This window comes from Amia ocellicauda, chromosome 5 (assembly GCF_036373705.1).
Source record: "Amia ocellicauda isolate fAmiCal2 chromosome 5, fAmiCal2.hap1, whole genome shotgun sequence".
Taxonomy (NCBI): Eukaryota; Metazoa; Chordata; class Actinopteri; order Amiiformes; family Amiidae; genus Amia; species Amia ocellicauda.
In genome coordinates, this window is record NC_089854.1 from 46,399,341 (window position 1) to 46,421,041 (window position 21,701).

The window sequence follows — 21,701 nt, forward strand, 5'->3', positions numbered from 1 at the left end:
AGAAAAATTCTCCAATAAATGGAGACGCTTTTCTGCATCAACTACAGATATATACTCTATATGTAGCTTAATGTATTCTGTTACTGTCAGGGGAGCAGTGGATTCGTCAAAAAGTTGTATTTACTAGTGTTCTGTTTCTTTCTTTATCTCCGTGCAGCATTTGGAAAGTACTCAAAGGTTTCAGTACCATAGACAGCACTCGCCTTTCCCGTCTGACGTTTCACCTGGAAACATACACGTTTAACCGCAGTGAGAACTTGCCTATAATGACCGCAACGTCGGAGCGGAGTTGGGGGGGTTGGGTTGGGGCCCCTGCTGAAATTTGACTGGCGCCCTGAGTGCCCCAAGCCAATAATAATAATAATAAAAAATCGTTTCATAGTCAGTTTCCCGTGTCCATATTCTAGACAATGTGGTGCGTTTTGCAAAAGTTTATTATATGTTATTAATGTTGGCATTTTTGAGTGTATACCGCCAGGGGCGGGAGAGCAGTTCTGAAATAAAGACACGTGCTGTTGCGCTCGCTTTCCACTCCGCATGCGCACAGACAGACTAATGGTCAGTTTCAAGACAACATGACAGTTCATAGTATGTTGGTCGTTTAAATACTCTTGCTGTGCTGATTTTTTTTTATGCTACGACATTGACAATTGACTGTGCTGCTGTTAAAGTGCTTACTTGCCTCTGCTTTAAATGCGGTCTATTTATTTGATTTCTGTCCCAAATTGTGCCACTTTCTTGCCTATTGAGACCTAATCACACTGAAGTTGCTTGTTTCCATTTTGGTCAGTGTTTAGCCATCGCGATGATCAACACACTCTATTGACAAACTGATGCATTCCACACATAGGCCCATATGTCACTGTGTGTGTGAAAAAGTAGATTCCAACCAAATGTGTTATGTGAAAGATGTACAGTTAATTTTATTAAAGTTAGTACAAGTGGAACATTATTACTGAACCATTTTCAGATAACACAATGTAGTCAATGTGCTGCTCTGGGAATATCAAGCTACAATAAAAAATATAAAATAAATACATTCTATATATTGCAATAGTATGCATCCATGCACTTATGAGCTCCATATCATATTATAACGTCTTGGAGTCGTCCAGGGGGTTGGAGATGACGGAGTTGTGAATGAGCACAAATAGCGGCAGATACATGAGGAAGTCGAGCAGGTCGAGGGACTGCATGTGCCTCAGCTCGCGCCTCACTGCCTCCTCGTGCTCCTCGCGGATACCGCCTGCTTTCAGCTCCACCAGCAGTTGCTCGGCGCTGATGGTATTCGCTTGGGAGTCAATGTTGCACAGAAACAGTTGCTGAAAAGAGTGACATCATTCATTTCCAATTACAGTTTTTGCTTATTTATTTATACAATCAAGAAGTCAACTGTATCAGCAAAAACCACTGGAATGCCTCACTCACTGCATACATGAATTTGCAAAGAATTTCCCTCTACGACGAATATATATATCATTCAGTTCAGTAAAATGTGATTTAAACATACAGATAAGCAGGTAATACAAACATAATAATTTAGCTCATGAATAAAATAAATGTTCCAATTTGCCAAACAGAATTTGTTAGGTTTAAATCATACCAGAAAGATACTTATAAGAGTTATGATCTAGCTTTTTCCTAGATCACAAGAGAGTGATCACCAATTGTCTGCACTCCCCAGTTAGTCAAGAGGCTTGTGCCAGAGACAACGTAAAGACAGGGATCATAAAGCTGTGATGGCATTAATGCATTTAAATTTCCCAATCTAATGCAGCCTCTTCCAAAAAAGACCATTACATGAAAAGAAGAGCCTGAGTTCTTTAAGCTCTGTGCCAAATGATCTGACTAACCAAAGAGATGTATTTAGGCACAACACATCTGCATTCCCTTCTACTGAAAAACAGAGTGGCTTGTGTTCTGCAGGGGGCTTTTCCTTTCCCCAGGATCTCTCCATTCCCAGACATCTGTTCACATGTATTCAATAAACACAGATTGTTTTTATCTTCTTTCATGGCATACATTTCTTCGAAGTTTATCTGTATGCTAAAGAGGTTGTCCTTATTACAGCAAAACACATTTTAACAAATGTCTAAGATAGAGAGCAATGGTCCCAACATCACATATTTTACTCATACTAAAGCATCCCAAGCATACTGTTAGATTTTGTTCCTTGATAGATTACAGTAAGCGTAAACCCAAAACAGATTTACAGACAACTGCTTACCAGCACACCTTGTTGAATCAGCCTCCATATCCAATCCAAGGAGACTTATTTCCCTTTAGTCCTGACGACAACTTTGCATCTAATTCTTACGATTGTGATTTAATGCCAGCATTCAAATTCAAGAAAGTGACCATGCAGAAATAAGCTCTGAAACAGGATCACCACATTGACAAATTAAAGAAAAAAGGGAAAGAAAAGCATGACTCTTTCCTATAATTTGACTGCAGGTCAATAGTAATCTAACTACATCCATTCATTTCAGAAAACCATTAATTTCAGTGCATGGTTGAAATTGGAAGACCTCAGGTTTCATTCTTCCATTTGTTGGCCTTTATGCATGCACCTGTTTGCGCAGTTAATGCATCCTGTTTAATAACTTTGGGTAATCCTTTGGCACTAACACCCGACAACAATCCCTTCCCATTCAGCTTGATAATTACAAAGGCCTATGTGGAATAAACCCAAAACCATATAAGCAGGGTTAAAATTACGACACTGCAGATATGAAGCGTGTTTGAAGTTGCAGGTTGAAAATGGTGCCCGCTTTCCTCTACATAACCTAACACCAACATTTGAATATAATTAATTCCCTTTCATGGTGAATGGCAATATTACACCGCCTCTTCATTGAAGTTGAACATGCAGTACAAGTGTTAGCCAAATGAAAAGGCAAATTCACACTTAAAAGAATAGGGCTGATTTATTGTCACCCCCCGATTTGATTTCCTCATCCATTAATGACAGCTTTTATTTAATGTATAAGTTTAAGACATGTACTGTGTGGTTGGGGGTGCTCATCAGCAAATCACAAACTGTAAAGGCATTTCAAAGATAATCCTTTAGGACAAGCCAAACTCTGTGTTTTGCAGTATTGTGTTTCTTTGCAGTGATAACCGACCTTTCATTGGATTTGAAATGCAGGTACAATTGCTAGATGGACTGAGAGATGATGGTTTGTGACAACAGCAAACTCTTCATAGACATACAACATCCAAGACAGGGAAGTAACCAAATCCTGCACTGTAACCTCCATAAGCAAAACTCCAAGATGGCTGATTATGTAAGTTATGTTAAAAAAGCAGTTTATTAAACAGTAGCCATAAAAAAACCCAAATAATATTTACCCTTGCTTTGTACAGCTTCAGCTCCAGTGCCTTAAAGTCCATCTTTCCAATGAGGGATCTCATGAAGTCACTGTAAAAAATAAAAATAAGCCTCAATCAAAACCACCTTACATCAGTATTTTATTACATACATTTAATATAATATATATATAATTCTGTGCTGAGCTTTTACAGCACTGGATTGTGTCACTATTGTAAAGTCAGCCTGGGATTTAAAACACATATTGTACACATGAGAGTCTCCATGATGGCATCATTTTGAAAACAGTAGTGTAACGTTCAGACAGGGAAAAGGTTAAAATCATATATATTTTAAGTCACTCATCCATATGTGTGTGTGTCTGTGTCTATAACATTATGCATCAAAAAAAGTCAAATATTTGACATTCTTTTTGAATTACTGAACATTACTGAAATGTGTGAGTAACTGAAAGTCCGAAGAAATTTTGTGTTGAAGCCTTCCAACTACAGAGGAATTTCTAGCGAGGTTTCATTTTCAGAGCTTGCAGCATTAAAAAAAAAGAAAAGAAAAAGAATAACAAAATAGATGTTTAATGTGGGAGTCCATCCTGAAGTCTGTGGCTTAAGGATGTTAAGCATATGCCCTGCATACAGCTGGGTAAAGTGATACCATTGTGATCTCTTTCAACCAAATATGCAAGCCTCCACCAAGGAGACCAAAAGAAAAAAGAAAATGAGAGAAGAGAAACAATGGAAGTCCCTCTTGGAAACAGGTAGTCTGCATGTAAAAGCCATTTTTCAGAAACAGATAGACACACGACTTGAAATAAAATTAAAAAACAACTAAATATGTATACATGCTTAAATTTTTTTGCCGGGGAACTCTCCTCTCGGTTTTATAAGCTGATGATAACCTATTCTGAGTCCTTTGTGCTTGCTTACACTGCATTGTGGCTGAAACAATTAAAGGGGGACACAAGCCTGGCCCGGCAGAGTAACGGCTAAAACTGTCAGAGTGACGTTCAGGCCCTCGCACAACGTGACCACTCGCTGACATTGACAGGATTTCACAATAATTAAGCAGAAACAGAAACAACTCTGCTGAGGTAGACTTTTGCTTTGCAACGTGTGGCACAACAGTGGCCAGACCCTTTGCATCTCCCCGCTAACAAGTTCTGAATGCCCTATTAAACAAGGATGCTACAGGCTTTGTGCCACTAGGTTGATGGCATGCATGAGTGCCTCCTGTACTCGCATCGGCCTGCCAGCTAGGGAGAGTGCCTTGGCAGGACCTTTGACAAGAACGAGGGGAGACAGTGCAGCTAATGATCATTAATTGCACTTGGTTAGCAGTAAAAGACCCCAAACGAGCTTTAATGGCATGACAACACCCCAATATAATAGCTGCGTCCAGGTCAGGTCTTGTGCCTAACCCAATTCTTTTGTTGTCCCTCTTCAAGCCTTAGCACCCCAGTCATTAAGGGAATGGACAAACTCCACATTCTCTTTTGGCGCGACAGATGAATGCTTGTGCCATGCAGAAATTTTGGCGCTCCTCTTTTAAGAAACTCACAGAAACACGCGCTGACCCAATTAAAAGCTGGATGAGAGCAAGAGAGAGAGAGAGAGAAGGAGAGTTTTGTTTTTGAAATTATGAATCAGCTTCTCTTTTTGTACTTTGATGGCTAGCACAGATTTGGGCTTTGTAGGTCTATTTAGAGGACATACGAGAAAACGGGTAGGCTTTGAAGCACATTTGCTGAGGCAGCTCATGTTACCTGCTTACCTTTGAATACGTATAACAATACTCTGTGGACTGCAGGGAATTAGGAGGAAAAAAATACCATGGGATTTACTGTTCTTTTGCACTGAATTGATAGTATTTTGCTAACCCTAGAGAAAAGGCTACTACCCTTTCAATACAGGAATAAATGCTACTACTACTACTAATAATAATAGTCAAACATTTGTAATTTAATCTTATATATGCTGTATAAATACATGTGTATATTAATATATGAAACACACAGACATTCATGCATACAGATACACAGAAGGCATGTAAGTAGATATGAGTTTGGAAATCAACCTGTTTATTCTGGGACTGGTAACATGTTTAATACTTTGAAATGCTGCCCTTCCTTTCATAACAGCAGCAGTACTCTTGCACATCAAGCACACAACACTAGCAATGCTCGATGGTGCATTTGATATACACATTGACCTGTTATTTGTTATACGTTCACTTCAGCCTGCTTGAATCTGTACAAGCTTTTACATTCCTCATATCATATCATGCTCTTGTTTAAGGCCTAATGTTACTGATCTGGACTATAGGAATGCACACAATAAGGCACACTTATTTGTAACATGAGCATTCAAATGTGAAGGATACATTAATTTAGCCTTTAGAACAATCTAGACCCAGAATAGATGTTAATTCATTCAGAAAATACCAGAGGTGTAATTTTCCTATATGAGAGCAACAGAAATATGCCATACCCACAGGGAGGTAAAAAGGACAGGTATTGTAAATGGCAAAACACAACAGCCCCCAGAAGAACAACACAATGAAATACCATGGCCATATGGCATAATGGTGTTCACTTCTCCTTTATTTAAATCTTGAGGAACCGAAGAAGCATAGGTGACTGGAACGCGCCACTGAAATTATTGTCCCTGAAGCAGCTAAGCAGGCAACTTAAGCTTGATTGTTTTCCTGAATCTGTACTTCTGCCTATGATATGAAACACATTTGACCAGCAGTAGGGGGAGTCGTTTGCTGATTAAATGACTGCTGTTGGTGCCATGACATAAGAAATTAATATCTTCATGATTTTATTCATTTCGGAACATGATTCAGGAGAGAAACATTCACATTGTGCCTCCTCCAAAAACCTCAAGGTGGTTAATGATGTCGTGAAGACGTCAATACTACTTTTTAGAGTTTAATCATGGCTTCTTTCAGTTGCAAAGAATATATATATATATATATATATATAATATAATGTTTCTCGGTTCCAAACAATCACTTTACAAATCAGAAAGCCAGAGAAAGGTGATCAAAAAATTATATAAAATAAGATTTCAAATAATATTAAAAAAAACAACGTCCATTTTCCATCACTTTAATTAATTATCATAAAAGTATTATCCCGTTTCATAATGCATGTGTATTTACTAATGTGGCCTGAAATGAGCGGTACATTTAAAAAGACAAGTGCTTCCCAGTTAAACCACACAGATGTGTCTTAGTAATGCATGTTCATATTAATTTCCTTGCTATAGAACCTTTTAAAAAGCCACAAATCATTGTTTTTTAGTTAATTAGGGGCGGAGAGTTGGACTGTCAAAGTAATTAGTCATAAAGCAGATGAAGGTGTGCCCTCAACACTGTGTGTCCTCCCTGCATCACTCTCTGGTATCAAGGGAAGAACAATTCTCCAAACAGTGTTTTGTATACTTCCTAGGCGACCAATCAATAAACAGAACTCAATGACACAAACATGTCCTGTGTTGTCAAGTGTCTTTATGCAACTTGGTCCTTTCCAAAGGTCAGCTTCTGTGTTAAAAATGCAGGTGAATACTTCTTAAAATTAGGGCATGACAATTTTGACTCTTTTTATGTGAACTGTAAAACTGTTTCCTCTGAAATGAAAAGGAAGCATTTTATGTTGTTCAGTGCTTTGATAGCCTCTGTGAATTCACCCTTCAATGCCTTTTTTTATTTTGTGAGTGAGTGACATGACTTTGTGACTGTTTGACATGGGATTGGGGGTAACTTGTGTCATTTGGTAGCCAATCACAACATATTTTCGACATATAAGGTGAGCCTGAACATCAAAATGAAATATATATTTTTTAACTTTGCTGTATTTATGACAGGACTGAAATGCTTGGTAAACATCAAAGACATCTACAGTTCAGAAGAGTCTTCCCTAAGGACACTGCTATTGGGATTCTTGGAGGTGATCTTCACTGGAGTAATGTAGACAGGGAGAATCAGGAGTGAAACTGAAGAGGCTGCAGATGTGTTAAAAGTGAAATTGCTTCAGAGAGAAAGTCTTTTGGCAGCATATGGCCCAATTGGGGCAGATGGACTGGCTCAGAGCACTAAGGGGGAGAGAGAGAGAGAGAGAGAGAGAGAGAGAGAGAGAATGTCTGTTTTGGTCTCCAATCTCCCTCTTTCCCTCCCTCTTCTCCTCATCCAACTCAAACAGACCTTCCCCTGTGGTCACTCCATTGTTCTCACAAAAAAGCCAAAGCAAAAAAAAAAACAAGCAAATGAAACGCCTCGCTAGAATGTGATGCTTATCATTCACTCCTCTGAACTACCCTAAGGTGATTCACAGCTCTGATGTCTGGTGGTTTAACCTCTAGATATGCAGAGAGAGAGAGAGAGAGAGAGAGAGAGAGAGAGAGAGAGAGAGAGAGAGAGAGAGAGAGAGTTGCTTTTCTAAAACTCAACAAAAGCATCTTTGTCAGAATTCAATAAACCCTTATTATCAAGTCTTCAATTCTGTTTTTCTTCTTGAAAAGACAGTAAGACTGGACCACTTAATTTCTATGTTAGGAGTCTGTAAATATACCAGTTTTCATAATGAAGTACCTTTGACTGGGGTTCAGCAGGAAAATCATCCAACTGGACATCAGAATAGAAACAAAAAGCTTCAAGAACCTGCTTCATGCATGTAACGTTAGTTAGAGCATTTTTAAATCTCAGCAACTAAGAAATAACATGTTGAGAAAGCACAAGAGCTGATTCATATACTAAGACAGAATGAACGATAGATAGATACATATCAGACCTCGTGTAATTGTTTTCCAGTGCTTTATTGGTCATGTGTTTTCCCTTTTTAAAGTGTAATAGTTTCCACCAAGGCAGGCAGAAAAGACAAAGAGAAGGCACAAATGGGTTGTACAAGTTAGAAAGAGCACTTCCTGAAACTCAGTGGCATATGGGAAATGATCAACTGGTTGGCTTCCACTTGGAACTCAGTGTGTGGTAAGTGGTTTAATTACCCTGCACTGTGACCACGCTGAACTGAAATACAGGGCTTCCTGACTTAGACCTTCACCTCTAGCCTGGATTAATAGGAGAGGGGTCAGCCCTTGGCAGTGTCAACAACCAGAAAAGGCTTTTCCATGGCCACTAAGGCCCAGACTCTGGGTCTATTTATAGGGGCCAGCATAAAAATAAGGCTCCGGACTTATTCATGACTCTCTCAGTACTTACTCCAGTGCTGCTATTTTCTGTGCCAAGCTGGCCATCACTGCGAAGAGCTTGAGGTCTGTCAGGCCATCTGTTATATGATAGTCCACCATTTCCAAAATCTAAATACAGACACATTGACACAAAGAGAAAGGGAGAGACAGGGACAGAGTTAAAACACAATGGAACCAAAACTTGTGGAAAGCAAAGATTTCAGGCCTTTACCACCAAAAGTGAATCCATATTGATTCTAAAGATCATTACTGATTGGGTTGATTTTACTTAAAAGACACCCAGATGATTGTGCTATCGTTGTTTTGGATGGCTTAGTTCAAACTTTGGGCTAGACCAAATCGAAACCTTGACCTACGTGTGAATTGCAATATACAAACATTTATCTTAACATATTTTAATGTATTTTCACAAGCTACTTACTACTACTTATAAATCAAAATACAATATGGTACAAGTTTGTAATTTACATATAATAGGTAGATCAATGTTTTGAATGGGTCTAGCCCTTTGTCTGGAATATAATATATACGTTTTTGTTTTTTGTTTTACAGTTACTTTCAACACACCGAAAACTTTATTTTTAAAATCTAAGAATAAGAAAATTATTTATGTTTTTTTAAAGAATGTATTATGTAAATGTTTTACAGAAGAATAAAGTATAGTAAAACAACTTTCACTTTTTGACATTCTTCAGATAACAGTCAATCACATATTGCATAACAATCTAACTAATTTGCCCAAAGGTTTCATATATTACCCTATTTCAATCCTTCTGTCAAAAAGAAAACAGAAATTTAAGAATAGTTTACATATAGTTCAATTACATATACATATAGTTACCTTTAATTTATTTTAGTACTAAGGGTAATATTCACTTTTCTTCATAATAAATGTGACGCTGTGCTGGGCGGCACGGTATGGGACCACCTTGAACTGCCCTGCACCTCTCTGGATCCCAGGTGAGGAAAATTACCTCTGTGACTGCATCTCTCACTATATAAAACAGGATGTGTCTGGTTTCCTGATGTGGTGAGGCAGGAGGAGAGCCTGGGAGTCATTGTGGGATTGCAAGGACAGTGACTGAGAGAAGACTACAGTAACAGACTTTGAACTTGGAATCAGATTATCGACTTGATTGCTGTGTTCGTGTTTATATTCAGCTACATGTTTATGGAGGAGCTTGAATATGTGTTGAGGTAAGCTCAACAAGGAGCTTGGTGTTTATTTGGGTTTTTGTATGCCTATTTACTTTGAGCACTCAAGCAAACCTGCTTTTTTATACCACACTTCTGCCTGTTGTTTTCCTGAGCCCCTGCTTTTCAGAGCCCTGACATCCCCACACGGTGCCACATTAAGTAAATACATTTCAAAACAAAGCACCATATGTATGAACCAGCCATATGCAGGATTAAAGAAAAGATATTGAAAGATGTACATGTGTGAACAAAATCCTTCCAAAAAGCAAACCGAAAAAAAGACAATCCATCTAAGCACAGTAAGTGTTTGCTTAGGCCGATGCAGGCAGTGAATTTAATATAGACTATAGATGATGTTGCCGACTGATGGGAAGAAAGACAGGTTTGCTCTTTCTACAGTACATAAATACATAAACATCACTGAGTCCATCTGTCAGTGGCTTAGAAAAAAGGGAAAAGTACAGTTTTTAAAAGATGTTATGGAGCTTTTATTTAAATGGACTAACTGTAGAATTAAGACTAAACAGATATCCAGTTGTAGAAAAGTGATACAAAGATGCATTTTCAAAAGATGTACTTACATAAGACAAAGGGGCCTTGTGTGCTGAATAACAGAGATAGTTATTCCAGAAAGGGTTTAATTCGGCAAGAAAACAGAAAAAGTATTTCCTAAATTACACAAATTAAAAAAAACATATTCAAATTATTTAAAATAAACAATGCTATATTGTACAGGACCTTTTATTCTGTTTGATAGGTCTTCTTGCCACTAACATTTCCACAACTGCCCTGAAGTGAGAAAACCAAACATGTATTTCCCTCCTCTTTCTCCTCTTTCATGGCACACAGCAGAAGCTCAAGTGTCTGCCTAGGGATGGAGGCAGCTCCTCTCCCAGCCCCTCAGACCACTGTGCTGCTTAAATCTGAATCATTAGAGACTTTTAGTTGAAAATTATGAAAGGGACTCAATTAATTATGGCGGAAAGTTAACAGGGTTAACTATAAATGGGTTAAGTAGCTCCTCAAATGTCCATGGTTTAAAGACTTTAGAGAATTGAATGCAAAGTGAGGTGCCAGCACCATCTAATCTGGTCTTCCTGACATTAACTTGAGGATCCTTGTACTGATTTCAGATTGATTTTAATCAAAACTCTGCTACTCCTTCAGCAGATCTACTGTATCCACCTGTCTCTGGGCTTCAAATTATGAATTGGAAAAGTCTTATTTGTTTTCTTTTGTTTTTTTACACGAGTCCAGATGATTGCATAGTGCTGACAGAGTTACTTAGTTACTCCTCCTGGAGAAAGGAGAAGAAGAAGGAAAAAAATAAAAAATAAAAATAAAAACAGCACCTGTCTTTGTGATATTTACCCTGTAAACATACATTTCTTCAGCATCGGTGAGGGCCTCTGGAGGGACAATCTCTTTCAATGCCACAAGGACCTGGAAGCAGGTGAGATACCCATCGCCATCACTGTCAGCCTGGGAAACCAGAAAAGGAGGTCAGTTAACATGTATGCACAGTTTTGTGTTGAAATCCATGTTTAAACTATTTATAGTTTGGCTTTCTAACGATTTTTCTTTTTAATGCTATGGATGTGTTTGTGAAAATCACTCCCTCTGATACTCTGTTACTGTAATCAATTATTTATACACTATTTAATTGAATTAATATGATTATCTTAATAATCATCATGTCATAGTGAAACAAAAATCTCAGACTATACCCTTGATAACCTATGACCACAAACCAACATCAAATTGCTTGTCCATTTAACCTTTGCAACACAGGGGAATAAATCAGAGGCTGCATTCCTCTGGTCAGTCTTTATAGCAAACTGCAAACGTGTGATTGGATTTCAGAGAAAAATGAACTTGCCAGTGAACATGGCTATTTGGAAAATGACATCCTAACCTGCCTTCAAGGGTGTGACAAGGACTGGCTGTGGTCTTGTCTCTCTTATTGTCTTTGAAGACATATGACAAGAACTGTCTCTAAGTACTGCAGGGGATACAAGTGTGGAATTTCATATTGCTTACTACTCAGAATACACATTGGAATGTTAATTGGATGTTGAAAAAGTTTATACGGCACAAAAACCTTGCAGGCAGAAGATAAGGTCCTGTACAGCCCAGCAATTGCATTTTTTTGGGTCTAAATTACTATTAGTTACTATCAGAAATGACTGCTTTAAAATAGAACAAATGCATTGTGTTTTTTTCCTGTTGCATAACTCATGGTATGTTTTGTGGAGACCCTTTTGCTAGTATCTTTAAGTACGTGGAATTCTGTTGCACCAGAAACCTATATAGATGGCCAGACCTAGGTGTTGAATGCAGCTGTGATGTAGATACAGTGAGGGAAAAAAATATTTGATCCCCTGCTGATTTTGTACGTTTGCCCACTGACAAAGAAATGATCAGTCTATAATTTTAATGGTAGGTGTATTTTAGCAGTGAGAGACAGAATAACAACAAAAACATCCAGAAAAACGCATTTCAAAAAAGCTATAAATTGATTTGCATGTGAATGAGGGAAATAAGTATTTGATCCCTTCGACTTAGTACTTGGTGGCAAAACCCTTGTTGGCAATCACAGAGGTCAGACGTTTCTTGTAGCTGGCCACCAGGTTTGCATACATCTCAGGAGGGATTTTGTCCCTCTCCTCTTTGCAGATCCTTTCCAAGTCATTAAGGTTTCGAGGCTGACGTTTGGCAACTGGAACCTTCAGCTCCCTCCACAGATTTTCTATGGGATTAAGGTCTGGAGACTGGCTAGGCCACTCCAGGACCTTAATGTGCTTCTTCTTGAGTCACTCCTTTGTTGCCTTGGCTGTGTGTTTTGGGTCATTTTCATGCTGGAATACCCATCCACGACCCATTTTCAATGCCCTGGCTGAAGGAAGGAGGTTCTCACCCAAGATTTGACGGTACATGGCCCCGTCCATCGTCCCTTTGATGCGGTGCAGTTGTTCTGTCCCCTTAGCAGAAAAACACCTCCAAAGCATAATGTTTCCACCTCCATGTTTGACGGTGGGGATGGTGTTCTTGGGGTCATAGGCAGCATTCCTCCTCCTCCAAACAAGGCGAGTTGAGTTGATGCCAAAGAGCTCGATTTTGGTCTCATCTGACCACAACACTTTCACCCAGTTCTCCTCTGAATCATTCAGATGTTCATTGGCACATTTCAGAAGGGACTGTACATGTGCTTTCTTGAGCAGGGGGACCTTGTGGGCGCTGCAGGATTTCAGTCCTTCACGGCGTAGTGTGTTACCAATTGTTTTCTTGGTGACTATGGTCCCACCTGCCTTGAAATCATTAACAAGATCCTCCTTGTGTAGTTCTGGGCTGATTCCTCACCGTTCTCATGATCATTGAAACTCCACGAGGTGAGATCTTGCATGGAGCCCCAGACCGAGGGAGACTGACAGTTATTTTGTGTTTCTTCCATTTGTGAATAATCGCACCAACTGTTGTCACCTTCTCAGCAAGCTGCTTGGCGATGGTCTTGTAGCCCATTCCAGCCTTGTGTAGGTCTACAATCTTGTCTCTGACATCCTTGGACAGCTCTTTGGTCTTGGCCATGGTGAGAGTTTGGAATCTGATTGATTGATTGCTTCTGTGGACAGGTGTCTTTTATACAGGTAACGAGCTGAGATTAGGAGCACTCCCTTTAAGAGAGTGCTCCTAATCGCAGCTCGTTACCTGTATAAAAGACACCTGGGAGCCAGAAATCTTGCTGATTGATAGGGGATCAAATACTTATTTCCCTCATTAACATGCAAATCAATTTATAACTTTTTTGAAATACGTTTTTCTGGATTTTTTTGTTGTTATTCTGTCTCTCACTGTTAAAATACACCTACCATTACAATTATTGACTGATCATTTCTTTGTCAGGGGGCAAACGTACAAAATCAGCAGGGGATCAAATACATTTTTCCCTCACTGTATACCCCTCAATTTTTTTTCCCTCCAGAAAGAAACTTGAACCAGACCTCAAATTGTAAGCTCACTAGTATAGAAATGACGGCCTTGTGCTTTTGTCCTGGAGCCACAAAAGGAGAATCAGTAGTAGTTTACTTTATTCTGGCAGGGGTTTTCTCTTGAATAATTTTATTCAAAAGACCAAATCTCCTGAATGTGAAGTACAGCACAATGCAGTGCACCTTACTTATGAACACCTGCAGTTTTCTGCCTCACCCCACCTTGTACACAATGCACAAGCCCGACAGCCCTAATTAACACTTTGCTTTACTTTTACGTTTACTTAAATGCCCTTATAGGTAGACGCTCTTCATAGTTAGGGTAAGTTACAGACACATGGCGAACCTGTCTTCTAAGTAGCTGGATAACAAAGGTAAAGTAAGTGTGGGGATTAAAGGAATGTAAGAGCAAGGTGCTTGATGTTTATTAAAATCTCTCAACCTATCCACCCTGGTTTTGGGAATCTAAGCAGGAATTAGAAAAACAATCTTTAATCTTGTCTTCACTGAAACTGAAAGGCAGAGTAAATCCCATAAAAAAACGAATATAAATATTTAGTACAAACATTGTCTTTGGTTACAATTTACAGCTAAATATCAGCATATTTACAGTATAGTACTGAAAACCTTTTTAATAGTACATATGAACTGGGAACTGTTGTAAGATTCATGGTGTATTAAATATACATAAATAAAGGATTTTTTAAATTTCAAATATGTCTATCTACAACTTAATATATAGATATACACACATTTATATAATATACACACACATACACACATACTGTATATATATAAAATGACATATGGTATTTTTATATTGGCTTACAATTCATAGCAATCACAGCAATGTAAAATATATGTTTTTTTGTTTCTTTTTATGCAGTTTGAATTATTTTTTTCATTGTCACAATTTGAAATTAAGCACTTTGGTATTGTTGATGTTTTTATCAACAACTGGATTTTATTAAAAGCCTAAAAAACTTTTTCCCCACCCCGATATTTATCTATGATTAACAATGCTTTCTTCTGAAAGATGTACATTTAATACAACTATCATATCCATTCATTACCTTCTCAGAATTACACACAGGATAAAACTAATTGTGAATGCAGAAAGCAATGTTTCAGTCATCAGCTGCCCATTTAATCTGGCTAATGGTTCCTTTCTGGAAAGATTGTGTACTCTTTTCAGGCAAAGGAAAAGAGGGAAAGAGGCGGGAGGAGGTTGGAACGGAAGTGGAATTGTTCTCGGAGAAGAAAAAGTGTGCCTGCTTTCTAAAGTTACACTGGATTTTAAATTCAGGCACTGTGCACCACAAATCTCTACCTCAGGTTACTTCATCTCAGAGGGCTCTGGCTGTGTGGGGATGAGGAGAAGTCATCAGCCACACTTACCGCTTCAAAAGCTCTTTTGTACAAAGCCAGCTTCTCTTGACTGAAAATACAGTATTTTGCCAGAAAGTCAACTGCAATAGAACACAGATAGAGAGAGAAAAGAAAGCAATAGTCAGTAGCGATACAAACAGCCCTCTGTACATCGAATGAACCATTCCAAACACACTTGTTGTGTTATTTTTAAAACAGAAAACAAATAAAGAAACATGTTTAGCCGACATAACACAACACGGGCAGGACAGAGGAGGATGACTAATTACAATCCTTGCAAGGGAAAAAAAAGTTGTTCAATCATTAAGGGTCTATATTTTCCACTTTTGAAAATACACTGAAAACTTCCTGTACAGTAAATACTTTTACTTTTTCTATTCTCATAGGTTCTACACTACTGTACAGACACTGAAGGATGTACAGACACTCAAATATATAGACAGTTGTATATACACAGTATATTTGAGTGTCTATACACTCACCTAAAGGATTATTAGGAACACCATACTAATACTGTGTTTGACCCCCTTTCGCCTTCAGAACTGCCTTAATTCTATGTGGCATTGATTCAACAAGGTGCTGAAAGCATTCTTTAGAAATGTTGGCCCATATTGATAGGATAGCATCTTGCAGTTGATGGAGATTTGTGGGATGCACATCCAGGGCACGAAGCTCCCGTTCCACCACATCCCAAAGATGCTCTATTGGGTTGAGATCTTGTGACTGTGGGGGCCAGTTTAGTACAGTGAACTCATTGTCATGTTCAAGAAACCAATTTGAAATGATTCGACCTTTGTGACATGGTGCATTATCCTGCTGGAAGTAGCCATCAGAGGATGGGTACATGGTGGTCATAAAGGGATGGACATGGTCAGAAACAATGCTCAGGTAGGCCGTGGCATTTAAACGATGCCCAATTGGCACTAAGGGGCCTAAAGTGTGCCAAGAAAACATCCCCCACACCATTACACCACCACCACCAGCCTGCACAGTGGTAACATGGCATGATGGATCCATGTTCTCATTCTGTTTACGCCAAATTCTGACTCTACCATCTGAATGTCTCAACAGAAATCGAGACTCATCAGACCAGGCAACATTTTTCCAGTCTTCAACTGTCCAATTTTGGTGAGCTTGTGCAAATTGTAGCCTCTTTTTCCTATTTGTAGTAGAGATGAGTGGTACCCGGTGGGGTCTTCTGCTGTTGTAGCCCATCCGCCTCAAGGTTGTACGTGTTGTGGCTTCACAAATGCTTTGCTGCATACCTCGGTTGTAACGAGTGGTTATTTCAGTCAAAGTTGCTCTTCTATCAGCTTGAATCAGTCGGCCCATTCTCCTCTGATCTCTAGCATCAACAAGGCATTTTCGCCCACAGGACTGCTGCATACTGGATGTTTTTCCCTTTTCACACCATTCTTTGTAAACCCTAGAAATGGTTGTGCGTGAAAATCCCAGTAACTGAGCAGATTGTGAAATACTCAGACCGGCCTGTCTGGCACCAACAACCATGCCACGCTCAAAATTGCTTAAATCACCTTTCTTTCCCTTTCTGACATTCAGTTTGGAGTTCAGGAGATTGTCTTGACCAGGACCACACCCCTAAATGCATTGAAGCAACTGCCATGTGATTGGTTGGTTAGATAATTGCATTAATGAGAAATTGAACAGGTGTTCCTAATAATCCTTTAGGTGAGTGTATATGTTAATAGTGTGTTCATATTTCAGACCACTCCAAAGAACATTTTCTTCTGAGAAAACATTAACATTTTAAAAGACAGGAAAATAACAAAGATGACTTAATTTGTTTTAGGCCTCACAAGAATTTCAAAAAGGGAGTTAACAGTAGGTTTTGTTACAAAGGTCATATCAGAATTAAAGTTCTATGACATTACAAATTCAGGACATGTACTGAAATGCAGTTAAATATATTTAACTGTAAGGTCAAGGTTAGGGAAATTATAACTTAGCGGTTTCATTTTTAAGAAATAGTTGTTTGAAGAATGAGCAATGATTGGTGAGCAGACATGACATGAAAAGGACATCAATAGCGAGTCAGATTGAATTCCCGTTTGAAAAGAAATGAGTGCCTGAATATATTGAAGGATATCATATGGCAGCACACTAGTCACCTTTTGTGTTGCTGGTGAGTAGTAGTTAAAAAACAACAACCTTAGTTGTACACAGGCACAAAGTAGAAATTCACATCAAAACGAGTACCAAGTTTTTTCAATAGCCAAGTAATATATCCAGCTATATATCATTCAGTAGGCAATCAAGGTACTACAAAAGCTTTGCATGTTATATATGGTTTGAAAATGGGTGTTTCAATTAACTGAAATCATCTTCATGTTAACCACAGAAGTGTTGTTATTGTTATGGTTTTGAAAAAGACACAGAAACCTTCTTGCACACACCAGTATTTTCAGTTTATAGACGTTTGCAATAAATACATAAAATCATGCTCAAGTCCATTATTTTTGTCTTGTACACATGAAGCAATATAATAAGACCATTGATTGTTTGAGCAAGTTGTATATTGTCAATACATTGATAAAGCACTTTGTCCTATTATTTGTTGTAAGAAATCCAATTTGTAAGGAATCCACCGAACCACAGTAAATCAAAAAGATGTTTATCTGAGAATAGTAATAAAATAACATAGAGAAAAATAGGTGTGCTCATTTATAGATTTAGACCTCAAAACCAAATAAAAAAAAGGAAATAATTGGGAATATTTTATAGAATATTAATTAAATGCTGATTAATATGCAAGTCTAACAGATCATGATCATGATTTTTTTGTTGTTATTCTGTCTCTCACTGTTAAAATACACCTACCATTAAAATTATAGATTGATAATTTCTTTGTCAGTTGGTAAACGTACAAAATCAGCAGGGGATCAAATACTTTTTTCCCTCACTGTAACTATATCGCTGTAACCTTGGAGTGATTGTATGACTAGCCAATCATATTGTGACGTGTTTGGGTGGGCTATTTTCAACTGTTTTACATCAGTCTAGGACTTTAATGAGTTCCTGTCATTGACCAATGCACCAGGGGCTGGAGCTATATTTTAACAGAACCCTTCCGATTCGTTGAATAGAGGAGGGCTAACTAAGATAGCTTATATCAGGGAAATGGCGACTGGTGCAGAACCCATCTATGTTATTGCGGACCTGTTAGCTTTGCCTTTTTTTTGTTGAACATGACAAACAATACCACCGCATCCAGTTCTACAACAACAAAGTAAAAGTTGTGTGAGGCTTTTCTAACACAGAAATTACCAGCACTACCCCTGGCTAGCAGGTAGCCTACTAAGGAACAAACTGTATTGCTGGGAGTGTCTGTTATTCAGGACTGATCAGGGACCCTGGACCAGCACAGGTTTCAACAACCTTAGCTGTCTAACAAAAGTGGCAGCATGGCATCAAAATGAAATGGGGCAGACTTGGGTGTTCGGGAGAGATTTTCTAAATTTGAGGATTTGACTAAACAAGTTCAACACATTGTAGACCATCATGACAACTTTGAGGGGGCCAATTTCTTTGCTGATGGGCATCTGTTGCACCTTAGTAGTTTTGACTTCTTCTTCTTTCCAAGTTCAATTATTTTTTTCTTTCTCGGATGCACTTTGTTCGATCCTTCAGAGTAAGGGGTTTGACGTGCACAAGTGGACAGAGAGCGCTGTCTCATACAGACATAAGATCCCACTACATTGCACCTGCAGTTGGTTCAAATATATGAAAAACTTTTGTTTCTCAAACCTCTCGACCCACTGCAATTTCACAGCTTCAAACAAGCATTCCCACAAAAACAGTTCTCCACAACTTGGAGGAAGCATACGGGCCTTGCTTTGACATGTCATGGTTGAGAACAGAACTCACGAACTGATGTACCCCATGTCGGATTTATCATGCAATAAATCACTTTGTTCAAAAGGACCGTAGGCTGGATTTAATCTTAATTTAATATTTTTCAATTATTATTTGATTATTTAAACACCCAATACATCCACCACACACATGCATGACACATTTTCATGTGCATTTGTTATCGGGTACTTGGATAGTATACTACATAATGCATGTATTTCAGTGGTGTGCCTTGCCTTTTGCCATGGGCCTTCAAAAAAACATACAAATACTCCGCCTCGCATCCATACCATATTATACACTGGAGTATTTGTATTTTGTTGAAGGCAAATGTCCAAAAGGCACAGCATGTCACTAATATAATATATACAGTACTAATTTAGTAATTTACTCTCCTGTAAGATAGCACTTATACAACGTTTTGCAATACTACTTGCCTTGCTTCCCCTATGCTCTCTTTCCCTTAGCTCTTAACTTTGACTTAACATATTGTCTGCACTTAACAGCTTTTACAATTTAGGATGTAAGACCTCATATATTGTTTACTGTATATATCATATACACTTGTGTAAATTGGAATTTGTAAAATGTATTATGCCTTGAATTGCACTGTATTATTGCACTTTGTATTGCTCTTGAGTTTTGTACGTCATATATATATATATATATATATATATATATATATATATATATATATATATATATATATTCTAATGAGTGACAGTGCCCTGGCAAAATGCCTAATATATTCTCTTTGCAGCAAGAATCATGTGTAATTTGAAGGCTTTTGTATTGCTCCGGGTAGGCCAGGTTCAGAGTTTAGACTTGGCCATGATCTGAGTGCTCTGTTGTAGCTGAATAAACTACTTTGGTATTATTCAAATTAAATCTGTCCCTGAGTAAATTTCTCAGTGCACTGAGGGCAGTGAGGTACTTAAATATTTTTTTTAAGAATAAAATACTACTGAAAACAAAATAGTGCCTAGAATACTGTAACTTCTGAAAAATAAAAATCTTCCCATATCCATATTAATTCGTGGAGAAATATATTTTTAAGACAATGTATTAAAAAGTAAAATCAGATTTTGACGTGTTTTAAGAAGTGCAGAAACACTAGCAAAAAATTGAATGGAATTACAGAGTTTTAAATCAAAGTGAATTGATTTGTACATCTAAAACCACATGTGTTCGTGGGGCTTTTAAATTCCACATATAAAAGATCAGATCGATGCTGTTTAGTATTGGCAGGGGGTTGCTTCAGTCTGTACTTTATCCGCTTATCTGTAATCAAAATGAGGCATACGATGATTTTCTTTTCTCATGCAAAAGATTACATTCGCATCTAGTCAACTTTACTTGTTTAGGGTTGATTGATCAAAACCTAAAGTGCTGGTTGGTACATCTGTTTGCAAATAACTGACAGACCCGTCCTCTGGATAGCAGGAAGGTTTCAAGTCGATCCCAACTGGCTTAGACTCAGCTTTGCTTTCACATCCACTACTCAGACATCTGGCGAAACCCAATCAAATCCCCCCCTCCCTGAATCAATTGAGCAGCAGTTTGTCCATTTGATCGAAGCAACAGAAATGTCTTTGTCTCTGCAGCCATACGGTCTTATCAGTTCTCACCGCCACTTTTTTTTTTCTTTTTTTTTCTTCCTTGATACGCTTGCAAATCCTCCCTGGATTTATTGCAGATGTACGAAGCTTGCTGGAAATAATAGGTCAAGCAAGAGGCTAGTCAACTTGCAGCTCAGAGCAATACCAATGGGAAATTACCGACACAAAAGGTGCGCTGGGGTGACAAATGAAGAGAGCGCCTCAGCCCATTGAAAAAGCTGGGGCCTTGGACAAAGCTAACACACTAATGCTTAGCCTGATATCCTTATCTTATTACACTCCAGCGCTTGATGGCTTTTTTACTTTCGCTTAGACGACACAGGTTGCTTCCTTTGGTGTGCAGTCTACCAGAAAATGTTCATCTAGAGAATGACTACATAAAAAAAAAAAAGCCAAGAGTAATTTTGCAAAAACGTGATCGGTAATGAAATAAAGGCAATTCACCCCAGATAAGAAGAAGAAGAATAGGCTTCTGAGCTGCCATTTTAGCAATGGGCCACATTGACTTTTTTCCATTATTGTTTGATTTCTTTTTGTTCTATTCTTTTCCTACCTTACTGCAATTTGCTATTGAATGTTGTGTGCCCTATCCTGCTAAAGAAATTCACATATGTTTTTAAAATATGTCCTATTTGATTGCACAAGCTATTTCTTATTTAATGTGAGGTACAAGGGTGATTTATTTAATATAAGCTTAGTTATTTTGCTTTGTTTTGGTATTTGGTTATTTTTATAATTTTTCTGAATAATATCACAATGTGAAAGATGCACATTCACTTTTTCTTTTTAACCACAAATATATTTTCCTGTAAGTTACCTGAACTTAACAATTTTGCATTTTAACCTTGAACACATGTATATTTCATCCTGCCTTTTATATTGATTCATTCTGTCAGAAGTATTCTGTATTTCAAAGTAGAAATGATCAAAACTACGATTAAAATTGATGAACACAGAATATTGTTTCAAGTTTATTTTAATTCAACCTTTTTTAAATATAATAAAATTAACAGTTTGAGTAAATATTGATAAGCAAATACACCACATATCCACATTAATTTAGATTTAATTATTATATGGTTTTATGCTAACCTTTCTT

The 21,701-nt window shown here is 38.0% G+C and overlaps 1 protein-coding gene across 1 annotated transcript in view; it reads right to left on the minus strand.

Moving 5' to 3' along the window:
- Nucleotides 1–916: 916 nt before the first annotated feature.
- LOC136750424 (uncharacterized) overlaps nt 917–21,701 on the minus strand; it is a 63,556-nt gene continuing 42,771 nt past the window's right edge. Inside the window, exons 10-14 of the mRNA XM_066705491.1 lie at nt 15,120–15,190; nt 11,107–11,217; nt 8,549–8,646; nt 3,352–3,421; nt 917–1,322 (exon numbers count right to left, since the gene is read on the minus strand). Coding sequence (XP_066561588.1) covers nt 1,092–1,322; nt 3,352–3,421; nt 8,549–8,646; nt 11,107–11,217; nt 15,120–15,190 — 581 coding nt within the window. The 3' untranslated portion in view covers nt 917–1,091. The remainder of the gene's footprint in view (nt 1,323–3,351; nt 3,422–8,548; nt 8,647–11,106; nt 11,218–15,119; nt 15,191–21,701) is intronic.